Here is an 18,883-nt window from a genome sequence, read left to right on the forward strand (position 1 = left end):
GAGGTTACGCCAGCGAGTATTACGTAGCAACCCTTTCCTCTCAGATAGTGCTTAATGTACATGCCAATGGCTGCTGATGGGAAATGAGAGACAGGAGAATTCGGCTTTAACTTTCTTACGGCTTGCGCTTCGTATTTACTTCCCACCTTTAACCACCTCGAGTATATGGTATATACTAGTTCATTGTATTCATGGCACTGAAGCTCAACGCTCGCTAAACCTTTCTAAAACTAAAGAGGTTACACCCAGCGAATATAACGTAGCAAACTTTTCTTGTCATATAGTGCTTAATGTACATGCCAATGGCTGCTAATGGAGATCGCAGAGTGCGCGTTAACTTGAAGTCGAATGCTCCTGTCTTTCATTCCCCCTTAGCAGCCATTGGCATGTACATTGAGCACTATCTTTTATTGTTCAACAACGCACAGAAGAAATCTGTCACTGGCACCACCTTGGAGGTAAAAAGTTCATGCTTGTTACACACTACAACGGCTACGAGAGAAGAACGGGTTCCGCTATAAAGAGCTTCGCCCCTAAAATGGATACGTACTCGGCAATGGAAAAGCTCAAGAAATATTGACCAGAAGCACATCGGTCTTTTTAATAGAACACGCAAACGAGTTCTTCTTTTTCATCCATTTCACAGTCCTACATGGCGGATGCCCCACTGCCATCGTCTTTCTTGAGCAAGCACGTGACATTTGCCTCCCTCCGAAAGAGCCATCGTCCCGATGCGCCACTTAAGCGCTCTACCAGGCGTATGAAGTGGTCGCATCAACACAGTAACTGTGAGATAATTAACTCGATAATTAGGGTTTCGTGAGCACAACGTGCCCGACTTCGACAAAATGCTTTTCGCACTTAGAACTATAGTCAGTTTTGAGAACAACTTCGCATTTTACCTCGTTCAAGCGTCGCGTGACGCTATATGGGCCAAAGTACCGTCTCAGCAGTTTTTAGACAGTCCACGTCGACGTATCAGAATCCATACTCAGAGCTTGTCGCCTGGTGTGTAGCTAATGAACTTGTGTTGGGGCTCGTACTGTTATGCATCTTGATGCTGTTGATAACAGATGCGCACACGCGTGAACTGTCTGGCTTTCTCGGCGCGCTGAGTGAATTCTTCCGCGTCTACATGGATGTTGTCGCACTCATGCGGCAACATGGCGTCCTACGTTGTCTTGACTCCGCGACCATAGATAAGACTGAACGGTGTCATTCCAGTGGTTTATTGCCTAGCGCTAATATATACAAAGATCACGTACGGCAATATCTGGCCTGAGTTTTTATGTTCTGTGTCAACGTACTTGCTAATCGTGTCTGTGAGTGTCCTATTGAGGCACTACGTCAGTTCGGGTGGTATGCAGTTGTTCTCCGGTGAGCTGTACCGCTGAGTATGAGAACCGACTCCAAAAGCTCTGTGGTGAATGCAGGTCCTCCGTCTGTTATGACTGCTGTCGGAGCGCCATGCGCAGGACGATTTTTTCAATGAAGAACTGAGCGGCTTCTGCTGCTGTGCTGCGCTGCTTAGCTTTAGTCTCCGCATAACGGGAGAGGTAATCGGTGGCTGCAATAATCCATCTGTATGTTCCCGGTTGTGAAAGTTGGAAAGGGACCCAGGAAAACCATTCCGATCTCGGCGAACAGCTTCGGTGGTGATTCTACTGTATGTAAAAGACCGACTGCCTTGCTGGGAGGCGCTTTGCGTCTTTGGCAGTCGGTGCAAGTTCGCATGTGATGGTTAACAGCAGCAGGTAACTTTGGCCAGTAGTACTTGCATCATAGTCGACACAACGTTCGGGTGTAGCCTAGAAGACCAGAAGCTCCTTTATCATGCACGCTTCCATAATATCTTTTCGAATGGAGGCAGGCACGATGAGCAAGTGCGGGTTGCTGGTTGGTGAGAAGTTTTTTTTATAAAGAACATTGTTTCGAAAGTAAAAAGATGGAAGTCCTCTGGCAAATAACCGCGGCACGTCTTTACGTCGCCCTTTTAAATATTCAATGAGCGGTAACAGATCGGCGTCACTGCTCTGCTCTCGTGCAGTAGTGGCCGTGTTGACAACTCCCAAGAATGCCGCGCCGATGTTTTCGTCATGATGGGAGATATTCTCCACTGGCGACCGCGAGAGACAGTCGGCATCGGTGTGCCTCTTCCCAGCTTCATAGATAATGGTCATGTCGAACTCTAGCAGCCTTAGGCTTCAGCGCGCCCAATGGCCAGATGGATCTTAAGGTTGTTGAGCCAGCACAAAGAGTGATGGTCGCTAACAACCTTGAAGGAGCGGCCGTACAAATATGGACAAAATTTGATGACTGCCCACCCACATTGAGACGCTCCTTCTCGGTAGTCGAGTAGTTCTCCTCCGTACGAGACAGTGTTCTTCTGGCGTAGGCTATTACTGTTTCACAGCTGTCTTGCCTTTGCAACAGAATGGCACCCCGACCTACATTGCTGGCGTCAGTGTGAATGCTGTTTGAAGGTGTTTGAAGGTCAGTGTGAAGGTGTTTGCAGGCGTTTTCGTATTTCATTGAAAGCAGTTTGCTCTTGTTCACCCCAAAAAGAAGGGAACATCCTCACGTGTGAGCCGTGTCAATGGCGCCGCAATAGACGAAAAGTTCTCGATAAATCGCCGGTAGTAGGCGCTAAAAAGCGTCTCGTAACCATTTTGTCGCGGGGTGCAGGAAATTTCTCTACAGCATCTATCTTGGCCGGGTCAGTTCTAACACCGTCGTGACTGACGGTGTGGCCTGGGAAGCTGAGTTCGTTGAAAACAAAATGACATCTTCCGGTTTTAAAGTAAGGCTGGCTGAACGTATGGCTTGGAGGACGGTGAATAAACGGCTGAGATGTTCCTCGAATGTTGCTGAGAATACAATAAGATCGTCCAAATAGACCAAGCATGTTTGTCACTTCAGGCCTGATAGTATGGTGTTCATGAGACGCTGAAAAGTGGCTGGCACCGAGCACAACCCAAAATGAAGCACCCTAATTTCATAAAGGCCATCAGGCGTTACAAAGGCCATTTTTTCACGATCACTATTGTCGACTTATATCTGCCAGTAGTCGCTTCGGAGATCTATTGAAGAGAAATAGCGCACATGACCCAGCCGATCGAGTGAATCGTCTATGCGGGGCAGTGGATAGACGTCTTCTTCCGTGACTTGGTTCCATTTGCGATTATCAATGTAGAAGCGCAAGCTGCTGTTTGGTTTCTTGACCAGAACCACGGGGGACGCCCAAGGATTTTTCGAAGGTTGTATGACGTCATCCGTGAGCATTTTCTGTACTTGCTTCTGAATCTCCTCGCGTTCTTTCGGAGCCACACGGCAGAGGTTCAGCCGAACCGGTCGTGTCTTGTCTTCAAATATGATGCGGTAACTGTCAATAGTGTTTGCTGGACCTTTGACGTACGCGAAAAGCAGTCTTCGAATTGCTATATAAATTCAAGCAGGCGCTTCCTATCAGAGGGCGGTAGTGTGGAGCCGATGTCCACCGTCAAAGTTGTCGAGGCGAGGACAGTCGCCTCATCTGGTTGCAAAGAAAAACAATCCCCGGCTTGGTCGACATTGTCTTATTAAGCGATTGCGGTACCCTTCTGAATTTGACGGCGCTCGTTGCTGAAGTTTGTGAGGAGAACATCTGCCTGTCCACCAGTAAGTTCCAGGACGCTCCTCGCGAGGGAAATGCCTTGCGTGAACAAAAGAGTGACTGTGTGCTCCGCTATCACATTTTTATAGCAAGGCCACCCAGTAGACACCAACACAAGGCAACAGGATTTCGGTGGGAGCATCACTTCGCCGGATATTCGCAAACGGCCGCGTGGTTCGTCACTGCTGTTGTCAGCCGTCTGACAGCAGGACGAAAGTGGCCACGAAGCTAGAATCCCCGATGCGAAGTCGAGTGGTGCGTTTACCGCGGGAGTAATCAGCTGACCACCAGAACTTCTTATGTGCGGCCCTGTGCACAGTGTCTTGACCTTCCTAAGGTGGTCGGCGAGCTCTTGTCGCATGACTGAGAAGTTGCCGCCAGCGTCGACCAGTGCTGTAACCCGATGTCCGTCAATGAGAACGCTAAGATCGGCACGTACAACTTCATCGGCATTAGTATTCATCGTCGTGTTCGTCGTCGTTGTCGTCTAACTTCTTGCGATAATAGGGGCATCTTTTCAGTGTCTCGACGATTGGCAACCTTGCCCCCCGAGGTCGCAGCAGTTAGTTTCTCCGGCACGGGCTAAGCGAACAGCCTCTGGTGACGTCCGCGTAGCTCTGCGGAAAGTCACGGTGACGCGCAGGTGATGGAGGTCGCCAGTGACGCGGTGGAGTTGCTTGGCTAGGCGACAGTTGATCGGCATCGTGGGCACGAAGGTCTTCAGAGCGGAGAGAAGCGGCACGAGAAAAGTTCCCCAACCCAGAATTGCCATGACGGCAATAGCGGGCGATGTAACCAGGTTCTCCGCAGCGGAAGCAAATAGGTCGACGGTTGGCCATGTGCCATTAGCCAGTTCAGTGAACTGGTGGTCGTCTTGTAGCATCCCGTTGCCACCAAGGTATAGCAGTGGGTCGTGGCGGGAAGGGCGTCACCACAAATAACGGTGGAGGACGATAGACCACGTAAGCGTAGCTCGCTGGATGTGCCTCAGAACTTGGCGTGGGTGGTGTAACGGCTTGCCTCAACTCCTGGCTGACGGTTTCGGCAACAGATGCGACAGGCGGTTTGGTAGGAGGAACGCAGAGGGCCCAAAGTTCCTCACGCAGTATTTCCGTAATCATTCGTCGCAGGGAACTTTCGCATATGGCAGTGTTCTGAGGTGCAGCACTAGTAAACTGCCGTGTGGTTCGGCAGGCGGTCAAAGTGTCGGCATCGTTGTTGCAGTGCATGCTCGATGACAGTCGCCTCTCTAATGAATTCATCTACTGTTGTAGGTGAGTTTCGTACAAGGCCCGCAAACACTGGTTCCTTAACACCCTGCATTAGGTGACGCAGCTTCTTCGCCTCGGGCATGTCAGGGTCAGCTCGTCGAAAGAGACGAATCATACTCTCTGCGTACATGGCGGCGGTTTCATTAAGTTTTTGCACGCGAGCTTCAATCAGTTGCTGTGCGCAATACCGTTGGTCCGAGTTCAAAAATGTAGGGAAAAGTTTTCGACAGAAATATTCCTAAGATTGAATTTAGCCTCGCGGTTCTCGTACCACATGCGAGTGCTATCTTCCAGTTCGAATTATGCACGGCCAAGTTTGCGCTGTTCGCTCCAGTGGTTGGATACAGCGACCCGTTCGAACTGTTAAAGCAGGTCCTCGACATCCTCATACTCTTCCACACGGAACACTTCAGGATCGCGAGGATGTTCAAGAGTCAGCTGCGAGGGAAGAGTGGTCTGCGAAGGCAGGATAACCGTGGATGTCATAAGAGCTACCATGCTGGAAAGAGGCGGAACAGGTGCGGAATCTGGACTTAGGCCTAGTAGGAGCCGACTGACTTGGTGCACCGCCTTACTGACGAGGAGCTGAGTGTCTGGTCGAGGTGAACGTATCTGAGCAAGACTGTCCTGCATCAGGTTGTAGGCTCCAACACCTCCACGGGTGTCACGACGTTGAAACAGAGGTTTTACCGCAGCGATTGAGAAACCAGAAGCAAGTCGGTCTTTTTATCAGAACACGCAAACGAGTTCTTTTTCATTCATTTCATAGTCCTTCATGGCACATGTACAACTGCCATCGTCTTGAGCAAACACGTGACAATATGCGCCGTGGTAACAAACTGAAATCGTGTTTGCCCATGAGTTCACCTATAGGGCACCAGCGGGCTAGTTGTCCTTGTTTCTCCCACACTCGGGACCTCGAGAGTTCAATAGGTTGATAGTCAGATGAATGTTCAGATAGGTGTTTATGAAAGTAGGAAGATTGTGTACTTGTTCCTGGCTTTATTGACAAGCGAAATGTAGCTAGGACGCCTTGCAAAAAACAAAAATTGTCGAATATCAGCCGCTTAAGTTGTATGTATTGAAAGCAAGAAGAAGCATATGCAGAACTCCAAAGCGTTGACTACATAATCTATGGAGTGGTGTTTAAGGAAGGAGAAATGTCATGCACACAATGAAAGTGAATGCACTATTGAAATAACGAGCGTGCAAGATTACAAGTAGAAGAAGGCACATCACGCAAAGAAAACATAAAAAATGTAACTATGTCCCAGAATTAATTGACTTAATAGACGCTTTTGTATACACTGCGATCGTCATCGGCATGGGGCATGTCCATATAAGATCAAAAGGTAACCTGAGTAAAGGGTGACAAATGTGTTACTCTGTCCAACCTACATCTCCTCATAAATTTCTGATAGCTAAGGCAATGATTTAGGCTGCTAAGAAATAACAAACTTGCCGTGATGAACGACTGCAATAATTCTGACTATGTAAATGCTGGAACATGTGTTCTTCTGTTGTCACACTGATGAGGACTTTGAAAACAACACATTAAGAGTGAAGCTGTGACTCTCTAAAGATATTTGCTGCCGGACGTACGGATGAAGATGTAACGCCTTTTGAAGAAAAGTTTATAGTGGTTGAACTTATACGGATACTCTCAGCAGCTTTTTGTTCTCATAATCTGATGCTCTGACGAAGGGAGTAGTGCTCCCGAAACTGTGGAAAAGTAAATTTATGTATTGTTCTTGACAGCGTTTCTGTTGTGTTATCACCCATATCTCGACGAAGAAACAAAGAAAACTGGCAATAGTGCTCTTAGTGACCATATATATATATATATATATATATATATATATATATATATATATATATATATGTGTGTGTGTGTGTGTGTGTGTGTTTGTGTGTGTGTGTGTGTGTGTGTGTGTGTGTGTGATGCATTAACAAGGTGATTCTAGGAGAAGGCGACGAAGAGAAAGTGCGCGTGCATTGGAATAAACGCATTGCATCTGTACCACGACGCGTCTCCATTTTGTAGCGCCCCACAAGTCGGCAGGATCGACCTCATCAACGTGCCATGGCTAAGCCAAAGCCTCCGCTCAACATACAGAAGTTCAAGGGAACACCAGAAGACGTCCCCATCAACAAGTGGCTTCTTCTTTTCGACATGAAGGCAGCCGAGGCGTCATGAACTCACCGCAATCGCGTCAGTCACTTCAACGAATATATTGAAAGAGAAGCGTTCAAGTGGTACCTGACAGAGATTTTCGGCAACGACGAGACAACTTGGGACGATATCAAGCGTGACATGCAAGCCCGCTTTGCTACGACGGACGGAGATGCCTTCCGTCTCTTCATTCACTACCGACTGAAAGGAGGGCAGACCATCAAGGTCTACTACGACGAGGAAAAGCGACTGGGTTCCTTAACTGATCTGAAAGAGCGCCACATCATTTCTGGACTGACTGATGGTGTTCCTTCTGATGTGGAACTGGCGCTCGCCGGACTGTCTTTCAACTCGTCATTGGAGTGCCTCACCGCTGCTCAACGGGCCGAGACATCTTTAAAATGGGTGAGAGGAGTTTTCTTTACTCGTAACGCTAGTATGGCATCAAGAGCTCCACGTCTCTTCAGCAGACCACAGCAACTGACAATAACTCCTCAAGCGCGTGCCCCGCAAAACTAATGTAGATACTGCTCAGCTGCTGGTTTCCCACGACAGTGTCACTCGCACAACGAATGTCCGCGCCGCGGCAATTTGTTTTCTATTGATACTGAACGGGGAAACGAGGAGGGCGACCCAGAGATTCATTAATACACTTCAGTGCTCTCATAAACGGAAAGCCAGTAAATGCATTTCTCCATACAGGAGCAACAATTACTTGTATCAGCGAGGATGTGTACAAACAGCTAAAACTTCAGTTGATGAGAGACTCCAGCGTCACGGTCCAGCAAGTTGCATCAAGCAATCGAACTTTGGGTCACGTAAACATTCAGTTACAAAATGGGAACGTCATAAAAAAAGTTTATGCACATGTGCTTCGAGGCATGAGAACGCCAATATTTCTTGGCCTAGACAGCGCTTCATACTTCAATCTTTCTGTAAATCTGGAAAGCAAGTCAGTGACACAAGCACGTGAGAATATGAACCTTCCGCATCACAATGAAATGAAAACCATTCAAGCCCCGCTGATGCGAACCCTGACTTCAGAAAACTTATCAGAGCATGAGTCTGTGGTGCTCGATTCTCTTTTAAGCAAGTATGACGAGATATTTTCGAAATCTCAGATAGATATTGAGTGCATCACTACTGAGAAACATAGGATCGCACTTACCAATGCTGTCCCTATTCGTCGAGCACCATACCGATGTACACAGGCAGACAAAGTGGAGATCAACAATCAAGTTAACGCTCTTCTCAAGGAAAGTGTTGTGAGGCCTTCATTATCGCCCTACACCGCACCTGTCATTTTAGCAGAAAAGAAAGGTGAAGGACGGACTCGTCTATGTATTGACTACTGGAAACTCAATGCCATAATGGTACCCGACTTTCCACCAATTCCACGTATAGATGATATTCTTGACCACTTGGGAAAGGCTGAGTTTTTAACTATGTTGGAAGTAACGTCGGGATACTGGCGTGTCCAAATGCATCCTGACGATGTTCAGAAAACTGCATTTGTCACGCCTGATGGTTATTTTGAGTGGTTGGTAATGCCGTTTGAGTTAAAGAACGCTCCAGCTACATTTGAAAGAGCCATGAAATCAATAATAATGAAAGAATACCTCACCAATGTTATTAATTACTTTGATGATGCGGTCGTATACTCAGAGACATTCAATGATCATATACGACACCTTGAGGCGCCTATGAAAGCTCTCAAAACCGATTACGTAAACCTCAAACGAAAAAAGTGCCAATTTACACGCTGCAGCATTTAATACCTGGGCGACAAAATTTCACAAGAAACAGAGACACCTAAGCAAAGTAATGTGGCTGCCATACTCAAATTTTCGACACCAAAACGTGAAAAAGATCTCCAGAGTTTTCTGGGCACTCTAAACACCTACCGTCAGTACATCCCCCACTTCAGTGATATCGCTCTTCCACTCACAAAACTACTCTACAAAAGCAGCAAGTGGGTGTGGACAGAAGCATGCGAGCAAGCCTTTCGTGAACTGAAGGAGTGGATAACTGAAGAGCCGGTGCTTTGCATATACGACCCTTCGAGACCATGCACTGAGTACTGTGACGCATCTAGCGAAGGCATCGGTGCAGTGCTGAAACAACCTGATGACAAAGGCAAAGAACATCCTGTTGCTTACTATTTCCGCAAAATACTTAAGCACGAGGTGAACTATGCTATTACAGAAAGAGAATGTCTGGCCATTGTAGATGCCATTGATAAATAGCATTGCTACCTTCATGGAAAGTCATTCACTGTTGTAACAGATCACTCTGCACTCCAGTGGCTGAAGAATGTTAAAAATTCTCAAGGTCGTCTCTTCTGGTTGTCTTTGAAACTGTCAATGTATGTTGTGAACATCAAACAGGGCGCAAGTAATGTCGAAGCAGATGCACTCTCCAGAGCCCCAATAGGTAATCGTCTATCACATGACGACCTTCAGCGATGCAACAATGAGCGTCTAAAAGGAACGCACTCATTGGAAAATAATATCATCATCGTTAATAGAAGGACTACGGAAAATATACGCGCCCCATGAACTACGCCCAAACATTCTGAAGAATGAACATCAACATTTTGGGCATGTCGGAGTGAAGAAGACGCTATCACTCCTGTCTCCGCAATATTATTGGCCGCATATGGTAACCGATGTTTCCACTTACATTCGGCATTGTGATACATGTCAGAGATGCAAGAAGACGAAAAGCAAAAAAGTTTAGGACGCTTCAATCACTGCCTCCAGCTGAAGAGCCCTTCGAACTTTTTGCAATAGACACCATTGGAGGATTTTCTGGATATGGCTCGTGAAAAAGGTTTATACACTTGGTTATTGATCATGCGATTCGCTACGTATGGGCGTTTGCTCATAAAAGTGAGAACAGCAACGCCTACATTTCATGCTGAAAAACAAATTTTCTTCTGGAAAACCACGGAATCTCCTTTCAGATCGTGGAACAAGATTTACTGCAGAAAATTCAAGCAGTTTTTAAAACATAATCGTATACACCAACTACTCACCTCATGTCCTCATCCACAACGAAACGGCATGAACGAGCAGACAAACCAGACTATAGTAACGAGACTTAAGTGTAAGATCAATGACGAACCACAAAAGTCTTGGACTAAGCTGCTTCCGGAGGTAATTGACGAATACAACAGAACACCCCACGAAATGACCGGCTACGCACCTTCTTTCTTGATGTATGGAATTCCATTTTATCCTGCTGTACTGGAACAACAAGAAGAAACTGTCGAAGAAGCGCGAAAGACTGCATTTACCAATTCTATCGCCTACCACAATAAGAACAAAGTCGTTTATGAAAGAAAATTTCTTCCGATTGAGTTCCAAGTCGGTGACTTTGTCCTTTACGAGACACCGTGGCATCCCAACAACGGCAAACTGAGTTCCGTCATGGAAGGACCCTACAAGATTCTACGCAATGTCTCAACAGTGAACTATGAGATAAACCGCTCCGTGCTACCCTTACGTAGAAACTCTGACATTGTGCAAGTTAGCAAACTGCAGCGTTATTTTGAACCTTCTGAATTGAGACTTCCTCGAGGGGAGGGGGAAGTGTGATGCATTAACAAGGTGATTCTTGGAGAAGCCGACGAAGAGGAAGTGCGCGTGCATTAGAATAAACGCAGGGCATCTGTACCACGACGCGTCTCCATTTTGTAGCGTGACACACACACATACATACATACATATATATATATATATATATATATATATATATATATATATATATATATATATATATATATATATCGTAGGTTCGATTTCTGCTCACAGCTGGTAAATTTTTTATCCACTTTTCTTTCTTCTTTCTGCTTATTTACATTCCATTGGTTCTAATAACTTCCCCTGTACATTCCTTGGCATTACTGTCTGTTATATCTCATTAATATTGTGTTAAAACACGGAAATACGAGCCCTTAGGTATACACTTCTCTCCCTTATTTCATTGAACGAGGGTCTCGTACTGGCAGACTTGGTGTGTTTAGGTTGTATAAGAGGGACAATTAATCAGCTGCCCGCTCATAATAAGTTCACGTGCTACGTGACGCCAAACATGCGAATAAGAGTGTTTTCACACTCGTTGTTTGGCTTATAGATGGCGCTGACTGTCACTCCTACTTCTAAATTCACATAGAAACCCCAAAAAGTGGCTGGAGGGACGGCTGCTGTGATAGCTCAGTGTTTAGAGCATCGAACACGTTATCCGAAGGTCGTAGGTTCGATTCCCGCTCACAGCTGGTAATTTTTTCATCCACTTTTCTTTCTTCTTTCTTCTTATTTACATTCCATTGGTTCTAATAACTTCCCCTGTACATTCCTTGGCATTACTGTCTGTTATATCTCATATATATCTCATATATATATATATATATATATATATATATATATATATATATATATATATATTCGTGCTGAGCGTTCACAGGGGTTTTTCTTTTTCCCTTTTTTCCTTTTCTTTTTTTTACTTCTTTCTCACTCTCGCATACACCTTTCAAGGCGAGAGAACGCGGCAGCAACCATTTGAACGTTCATGTTGGTGTAACTCATCCCCTGGCGAAGGGAGGACCCCTCCCGAAACTGTTGGGAAATAAATATATTTATCCATGTTGACAACGTCCCGTTGTGCCATATCCCTCTGTATATATATATATATATATATATATATATATATATATATATATATATATATATATATATATATATATATATATATATATATATATATATACGAGTGCCGCTGTAATAGCTCAGTGGTTAGAGCATCGAACGCGTAATTCGAAGGTCGTAGGTTCGATTCCTGCTTACAGTTGGTAATTTTTTCATCCACTTTTCTTTCTTCTTATTTACATTCCATTAATGTTAATAACTTCCCCTGTACATTCCTTGGCATTACTGTCTGTTATATCTCATTATTATTGTGTTAAAAACACGGAAAAACGAGCCCTTAGGTATACACTTCTTTCCCTTATTTCATTGAACGAGGGTCTCGCACTGGCAGACTTGGTGTGTTTAGGTTGTATAAGAGGGACAATTAATCAGCTGCCCGCTCATAATAAGTTCACGTGCTACGTGACGCCAAACATGCGCATAAGAGTGTTTTCACACTCGTTGTTTGGCTTATAGATGGCGCTGACTGTCGCTCCTACTTCTAAAAAATTCACAGATAAACCCAAAAAAGTGGATGGAGGGAGTGCCGCTGTAATAGCTCAGTGGTTAGAGCATCGAACGCGTAATTCGAAGGTCGTAGGTTCGATTCCTGCTTACAGTTGGTAATTTTTTCATCCACTTTTCTTTCTTCTTATTTACATTCCATTAATGTTAATAACTTCCCCTGTACATTCCTTGGCATTACTGTCTGTTATATCTCATTATATATATATATATATATATATATATATATATATATATATATATGAGTGTGTGTGTGTGTGTGTGTGTGTGTGTGCCAGACGGAAAAATAACTCAGAAAATATTGTGCGAAGCGCGGCATCAAACGGGCGACGGCGACCTCTCGCTCGACAGCGCGGAGCGCTTATCATTCCGGCACAGCACCGCACACTTTTGTGGGGCTAGCGGCAACGTATTTATGTAGGCCATTGAACACGAACAATATGCCGATTTGGGAGGAATACCAAGTTGTTCTTCACCTTACCAGGAATGCATTGAGATGGTGTGAAGGGCGTGCATAGCTATGAGCTCGTGGTGTTACGCTGCCCCGTAACCTTCACTACTGTGGGTAGTCACCCAGGCCCCAGCTTGCGCTTTCCTCGTTGTGGGGGCAGATATCACATCGTTTGCTTTCACCGAATAGAGTGCGTTAAGCTCATAGAGCACGCAACGGTCACTTTACTCGCGGTAGTGAAAAACACGTGATGTTTAAGCATAGAGCAATAGCAACTGCGACACTTGTTAGTTCGCGTTTAATCAGTGTAAACCTGTCCGCATATGTTTCGTGTGTTCTTTGTCTTTGAAAAACAAAGTTAGTATCGAGCTGCGAACGTTGTTATTACGTGCTCGTCATGTCGTTCTTACTTGCACTTGCAAAGTGCAAAGAATGAACTTTGTGTGTGTTCCTTTTGTGCATAGTGTGTTTGGCATTGCGCTCCAACTTTAGATATCCTTGCCTTGCTTCGTATTACAGCCCAATGTGTTGCTATGCAATCATTGCCTCACCATTGCAGCAAAACTGTGACTTCTTTTGTGTTCTTATTATTTACAGTGATTGGAGACATGGTGACAGTAAATGTGAAATACTGCATGACGGATATCACGCCAGGCCTCACGACTGCTCAAGTTGCTGTTGTGTGAGTACTTTCTTAGCGTTCAACTACGCTCTTGGGCATCTGTATATATGAAAACATAAAAAAGGAAAAAGTTCCTGAAAACTCCGGCACGCGGAAACGAACTGAGAACCTCTAAGACGTGACTGTGAGGCACTGAGTCACGGAGCAGCCCGTCCTTCAACGTTCAAACGGCATGCTATATATATCTACAACTTACCGCTGGTAACGGACATCTCGAGCAGGGGTGGAAGAACTATCGTGTTTTAGCATTACCAGCAAAATGGCCCAATGAGTGCGCACCGGAGTGTGCTTTCATCTCCCACGCATACTTTGCCTCGTAGAGAGGAGGGGGTGGACGTAAAGCCCCTGAACGCTCACTCTAGCGCCCTTATCTTGTGGTCGGGAGAATCGTATGTCTTGGCTGGTCTTTAGCTTTCACCGGAACGATCTTATTGTAGTTAGCAGGCGCACAAAGGTCACTGCATTTGTTGCACAGTCTCCGTTTGCAATAAGAGCGTGCTTTTCAGACACAGCGAAGTAAAAACTGAGGCGCTTATTCGCGTACACCTTTATCATTGAGACGTTTCATATGTCGCTTGTGCGTGAGAAACGTGGGGCACGTTTTGATCTGCTTACCATGATGCGCATGACCTTCCAGTTTGTTGCTATCGCGTTAACGCTGAGCAAACGCGTCGAGCATTGTTGCTGGGTTCCCTTTGTAGGCGAACTTGTATGGCGACATCTGCGTTGTCTCCTGCACTGCTGTGTCGTGTGTGAAGGTCACGTACGGAAGGATGGCGTCCTACACTCTGTGTTCGAGGTCGATGTACATTGCCAGCATGTCGCCGATTGTCTTCTTTAGCCCCGTAGTGAAGCCATTGGTCTGTGTCTGATACGGTGAGATCCAGCGGTGGCTCATCTGGCTGTTCGCCAAGATCGCCTGAGTTCGGTCTGAAGTAACAGCCGTACTCTTGACGATGACGATGATCTTTAGGGCACCATGACCCAAGACAGCTTTGTCGACGAAGAACTTTGCTGGCTGGGTGGCACTGCTTTTGTGCAATGCCATTGTCTCGGCTTAGTGGGTGATGTAATCAGTAGCTACGATGATTCATTTGCTTAAGGAATTTGACGTCGGAAACGACCCCAGTGGGTCCATGCCGGTTTGCTGAAACAGTCGGCGAGTTTGCGCAATAGGCAGCAGAAGCCCACCTGGCCTCAGTAGGTTTTTACGTAGTAGGTCACATCGTCAGTGAGGCGGGGTAAGTCGAACATTACGTGTATCCTTGCTAGTGTATGGCAAAATCCAAGGTGTCCAGGCACCGGGTCATGATTCGGAGCATCAAGAACTTCTGGACGTAACACCAAAGGAACTACGATCAGGTAGTTGGCCCCTGGTGCGGCGAGAAGTTTTTATTTACATAGATGCTGTTCTGCAAGTAAATGGACGTTAGTCCTCACTTTAATACCTTTGGAACAACGGTAGCACGGTCGTCACACTGTTTCACAAGGCCCTAATTTCAGGGTCGGCTCGCTCTCACTTGGTGAAGTCATTCATGCTTAAGTTTGCCTAACAGTAGTCACTGTCCTCGTTATCCTACGGTGTTGGGGCCAAGGGGGCACGGGAGAGGCAGTCAGCATCATAGTGCTTGCACGATGGAGTCTTAGACTACATGGTGTGAGAAAGCCTGAAGGGAGTTTGCAAGCCAGCACAAGCGCTGTGATGGTCGCTCACAACTTTGAAGGGCTTACCTAGAGGTATGGTAGCAAGGCCTTCTGTTTCTGTTGTGGAATAGTTATTCTGCCTTACATAACGAGCGGTTAGCATAACTGATAACCTTTTCTTCTCCGATGGCCTTCTGAACAGGAATGGTGCCGAGACCTACGCTGCTTGCGTCAGTGTGGCTTTTCATGTCGGCGTATTTATCGAAATGGACATGTATTGAAGGGGTCTGTGGACGTCGTTTAAACTTCTGAAATGCTTTAATTTGCGTTGTTCCCCACTTGTATTCGGCGTCAGCCTTCATGAGCTGCTTTAGTGGCTTGGCGATCAGTAAAAAGCATGATGTGTCCGCAACAGGCGCACAAGCCGAGAAATTGTTGGTGGGTTCCGAGAAAGCGGTGATAACAGCTGGTTTCTGCGGGTTTGGGCGCACTCCGGCCTTGTTGATCGTGTAACCCAGAAAGAAGATATCCTTGTACGTAAAGTGGCAGTACTCGGAATTTAAGGTGAGTCGAGAGCTTCTGATTGCTTGAAGTAGAAATTCAAGGTGCTGGGGATGTTCATCAAATCTCGAAGAAAACACTACATCGCCTAAGCAAACTAAGAAAGTCTGACACTTCAAGCCAGCCAGGACGGTATCCATGACTCACTGTACATTCAGAGGTGCCTTGCAATGAAAAAATGGCATGACCTTGAACTACAACAGGTCGTCCGGCGTTATAAAGGCAGTCTTTTCTCAGTTCCTCTAGTCGACTTCGATTTGCCGATAGCCAGTCTTGAAGTCCACCGACCAACTGGAACATTTTACAGAAAAAGGACACTATCAGAAAGTGAGGCGGTCAGTACTACATCGTCTTACCAAGGAAAGAACATCGCAAGCATTTTTTAGGCGACAGTCGGGACGCAGCAATAAACCGGCTTCATAATCTAGTCAAAAGTCTCACGCGTTATGATGGCCTAGTGAAGAATTACGACACGACATATGTAAATATTGGTAAATAGGACATGGCGAGGTGGTGCTGGAGCAACAATCTGGTAACGCCGTCTACTGCATGCCGCAGAGCGAGGTTGTACGAGAATACTAGCTGACCACAAAACTGCGAGTAGTGTTTAACGCCTCGTCACATGAAAGATACATGTCACTGAACGACTGTTTGGACAAAGGTACAGCTTTAAATTCATATCTGCTACAGGTTTTGCCTCGTTTTCGATGCCACCCGATAACCATCAACGCAGACATTGTAAAATCTTTCCTGCAGAATAAAATACAGGTGGCGGATCAAGGTGCTTTTTAATGCTCATGGTTTGAGAACGTAATACGTGGTGAAAACAGCATTATCGAATGGCGAATAGCACGTGTGCCATTCTAGTCAACATCCAGCCTTTTTCTGTCGATGAAAACGATGCTCCACCACCTGAACAGCGTAAGCGGTGAGGATAACAAACCGTTGCCTGGATACTGAATCACAGTATCTACGGGGACGACCTGCTGGTAGGAGCCGACCGTTTCAATGTGGGCTTATATGTGTATTAAAACGTAAAGTTGATTTTCAAAGACACTGCGATGAACCATCGGAAGTGGAAGGCAAAGAACGCTTGACTACAGGAAGTGTTCTCTAAAAGCTGAAAGTGCTTGGAAGGATCACACAGTACATGCACAATGGTTCTAGGTAAGCAATAGAATGCTGAAGATGATTACTTGACATGCTATTCGAAGCCTGTCACGCAGTTCTTCTTTTCGCTCAAAGAGGAATCGAAACAGACAATGTTAAGAACAGCGTCCAGGATGTTTGATCTTGTCGGTATTTTTTCGCTTTTCACGATAACAGCGAAGGTCTTATTTGGAAGTTTTGGCTGCTACGGATACCGTTGCATTCGAAGTTACCCATGCAAATCGAGAAGGCGTGAAAAGGAGGCTGTACGGTAATTGCGCAGTCAAGACTCATTAAGATACCGCCCTATGTCAAGAGTCATTGAAAAGAAGAAATCACCACGACGCATGTCCATATCTTCTTTTATACAAGTACAAGCGCTCATGGAACATGCGTGTAGCTTATAACGGTGGACCTTAATGGCAGTTGTAAAAAATTGTCGTGCCTAAGTCTTGGATGACATCTATATATGCCTTGGCCCCTCCAAAGTGTGAACTAATGTGGGCTGTTGTGGGATTGTCACTATGGAAATACCTACGAAAATCATGGGACCAGGTTCACTTCTCACATACAGGAAGGTCAAACTCGACAATTTTTATGAGTTGGATTCGGGCACACCAAAATAAACTCAGCCCTTTTGTGAGAAACAGAGTGGCCGAGATTGCCGACTGTACCAACAGAGGGCAATGACATTTTCGTCCTGAAGAGAAACCATCTGATTATCCGACACAACATTATCATCGGCAGCACTTCGACAAGCATCAACCGGAATGGTAAATGCAATCGGAAACTGCTTAGCTACTCTAGCCCACATAGCTTGCCACCCAAGAAAACAGCAACGAACCAGAAACTGTGCAGACAGAACCACTGCTAAATATGCATGGCCGCTTGAAGATGTCGTAAACGTCAAGACGTGCAGCAGCTTAACCAGACTTCTTCGCGTTATACAGTTAGCTTACGGATTTTTGGAAGGGATATGGCACGCACATGCACCATATATAAGTTCTCTTTCTTTAGAATATGAGAATATGGCCGAAAAGTTTTGGATATTAAAAGTATAGCAAAAGGCTTTTTTTCAAAATATAGAACAACTGTGCAGTGGACGCGCGATCTCAAAGTGGTCAATTCTTCATGACCTGCATCCATTGTTTTATACAGATAGTTAAATTCATCTGCGCGGACGCCTACAGAGAGCGCAACTTTCAATTTAAAACAAACATCCACTTATTTTGCCTCAGGACCATGAATTCACAAGACTATTGATCATGTAAGCACATTGCCATGTTTTACCTGTTGGAGTAACAGCCGTACTGACAGTAATTCGTTAGTGGTTCAGGATAGTTCATGAGAGGCAGGAGACAAAAAATTTTATCAACAATTGTTACCTTTGCAGATGATTCCGAATGAAGCCCATGAATGTGGAACATGCTGCTATCCCAGAAAATCGACCTAATATGTCTGACGCGTTTAAAATTATCGGATTGGATTTTGCAGGTCCGTTATATATGAAACTCAACCGGAGGGAACACCAATGCTCTAAGGTTTACATTGTGATATTTACCGGCGTAACCACAGGAGCGGTACACCTGCAACTGGTATAATCTCTCTGATCGGACAGTTTTGTTCTTGTCTTCAACATGTTCTTCGCTCGTAGAGGAATGCTTAATATGGTGTACTCGGGCAGTGCATCGATGTTCAAGAAGGCAAGCAAATAACTACGTGACACAGGCAACCATAGCAGTGGATGCCCATTTGCTTTATTTCTCGCCAATCATGAAATATCATGCAAATTTCCTGTGCCTTACGCCCCGCGTGGGGATGGCTGGTGGGAAAGGCTCATCCAGCTGATGAAGTCAGCTCTTCGGAAATTTCTCGGCAAAAGCAGTCTAGGAAGCAAGGAACTTATCACGTTGCTTCAAGAATAGAAGCTGTTGCGAACTCCCGTCCTCTGACGCAGACTACACGCAGCCAGGGGAAACATCACCCGTGGACCCGGCTCCACTTCTCTTCAGAAGTTCAGTCCTGGCTTATCCGGATCTCAGCCCATGAGAAACTTCAACCTGGCTGCGCACAACTAAGAATGTTAT

The 18,883-nt window shown here is 45.6% G+C and overlaps 1 protein-coding gene and 2 non-coding genes across 5 annotated transcripts in view; all 3 read left to right on the plus strand.

The window, feature by feature from the left end:
- The window catches only part of LOC119160789 (O-acyltransferase like protein), a 625,262-nt gene that overhangs the window by 306,956 nt on the left and 299,423 nt on the right, over positions 1 to 18,883 (plus strand). For all 3 annotated transcript variants that reach the window (XR_005108333.2, XM_037413024.2, XM_075880874.1), the window contains exon 4: positions 13,358 to 13,442. Coding sequence is in view for 2 of the 3 variants with exons in the window: in XM_037413024.2 (XP_037268921.1) it covers positions 13,358 to 13,442 (85 nt within the window). In the remaining variant the exon portion in view is untranslated. The remainder of the gene's footprint in view (positions 1 to 13,357; positions 13,443 to 18,883) is intronic.
- TRNAT-CGU (transfer RNA threonine (anticodon CGU)) lies at positions 11,875 to 11,947 on the plus strand. The gene has a single exon. It is a non-coding gene; the product is annotated as a tRNA-Thr (tRNA).
- On the plus strand, positions 12,334 to 12,406 carry TRNAT-CGU (transfer RNA threonine (anticodon CGU)). Its single transcript has one exon. It is a non-coding gene; the product is annotated as a tRNA-Thr (tRNA).

The sequence above is a fragment of the Rhipicephalus microplus genome, chromosome X, assembly GCF_043290135.1.
Source record: "Rhipicephalus microplus isolate Deutch F79 chromosome X, USDA_Rmic, whole genome shotgun sequence".
NCBI classification, from domain to species: domain Eukaryota; kingdom Metazoa; phylum Arthropoda; class Arachnida; order Ixodida; family Ixodidae; genus Rhipicephalus; species Rhipicephalus microplus.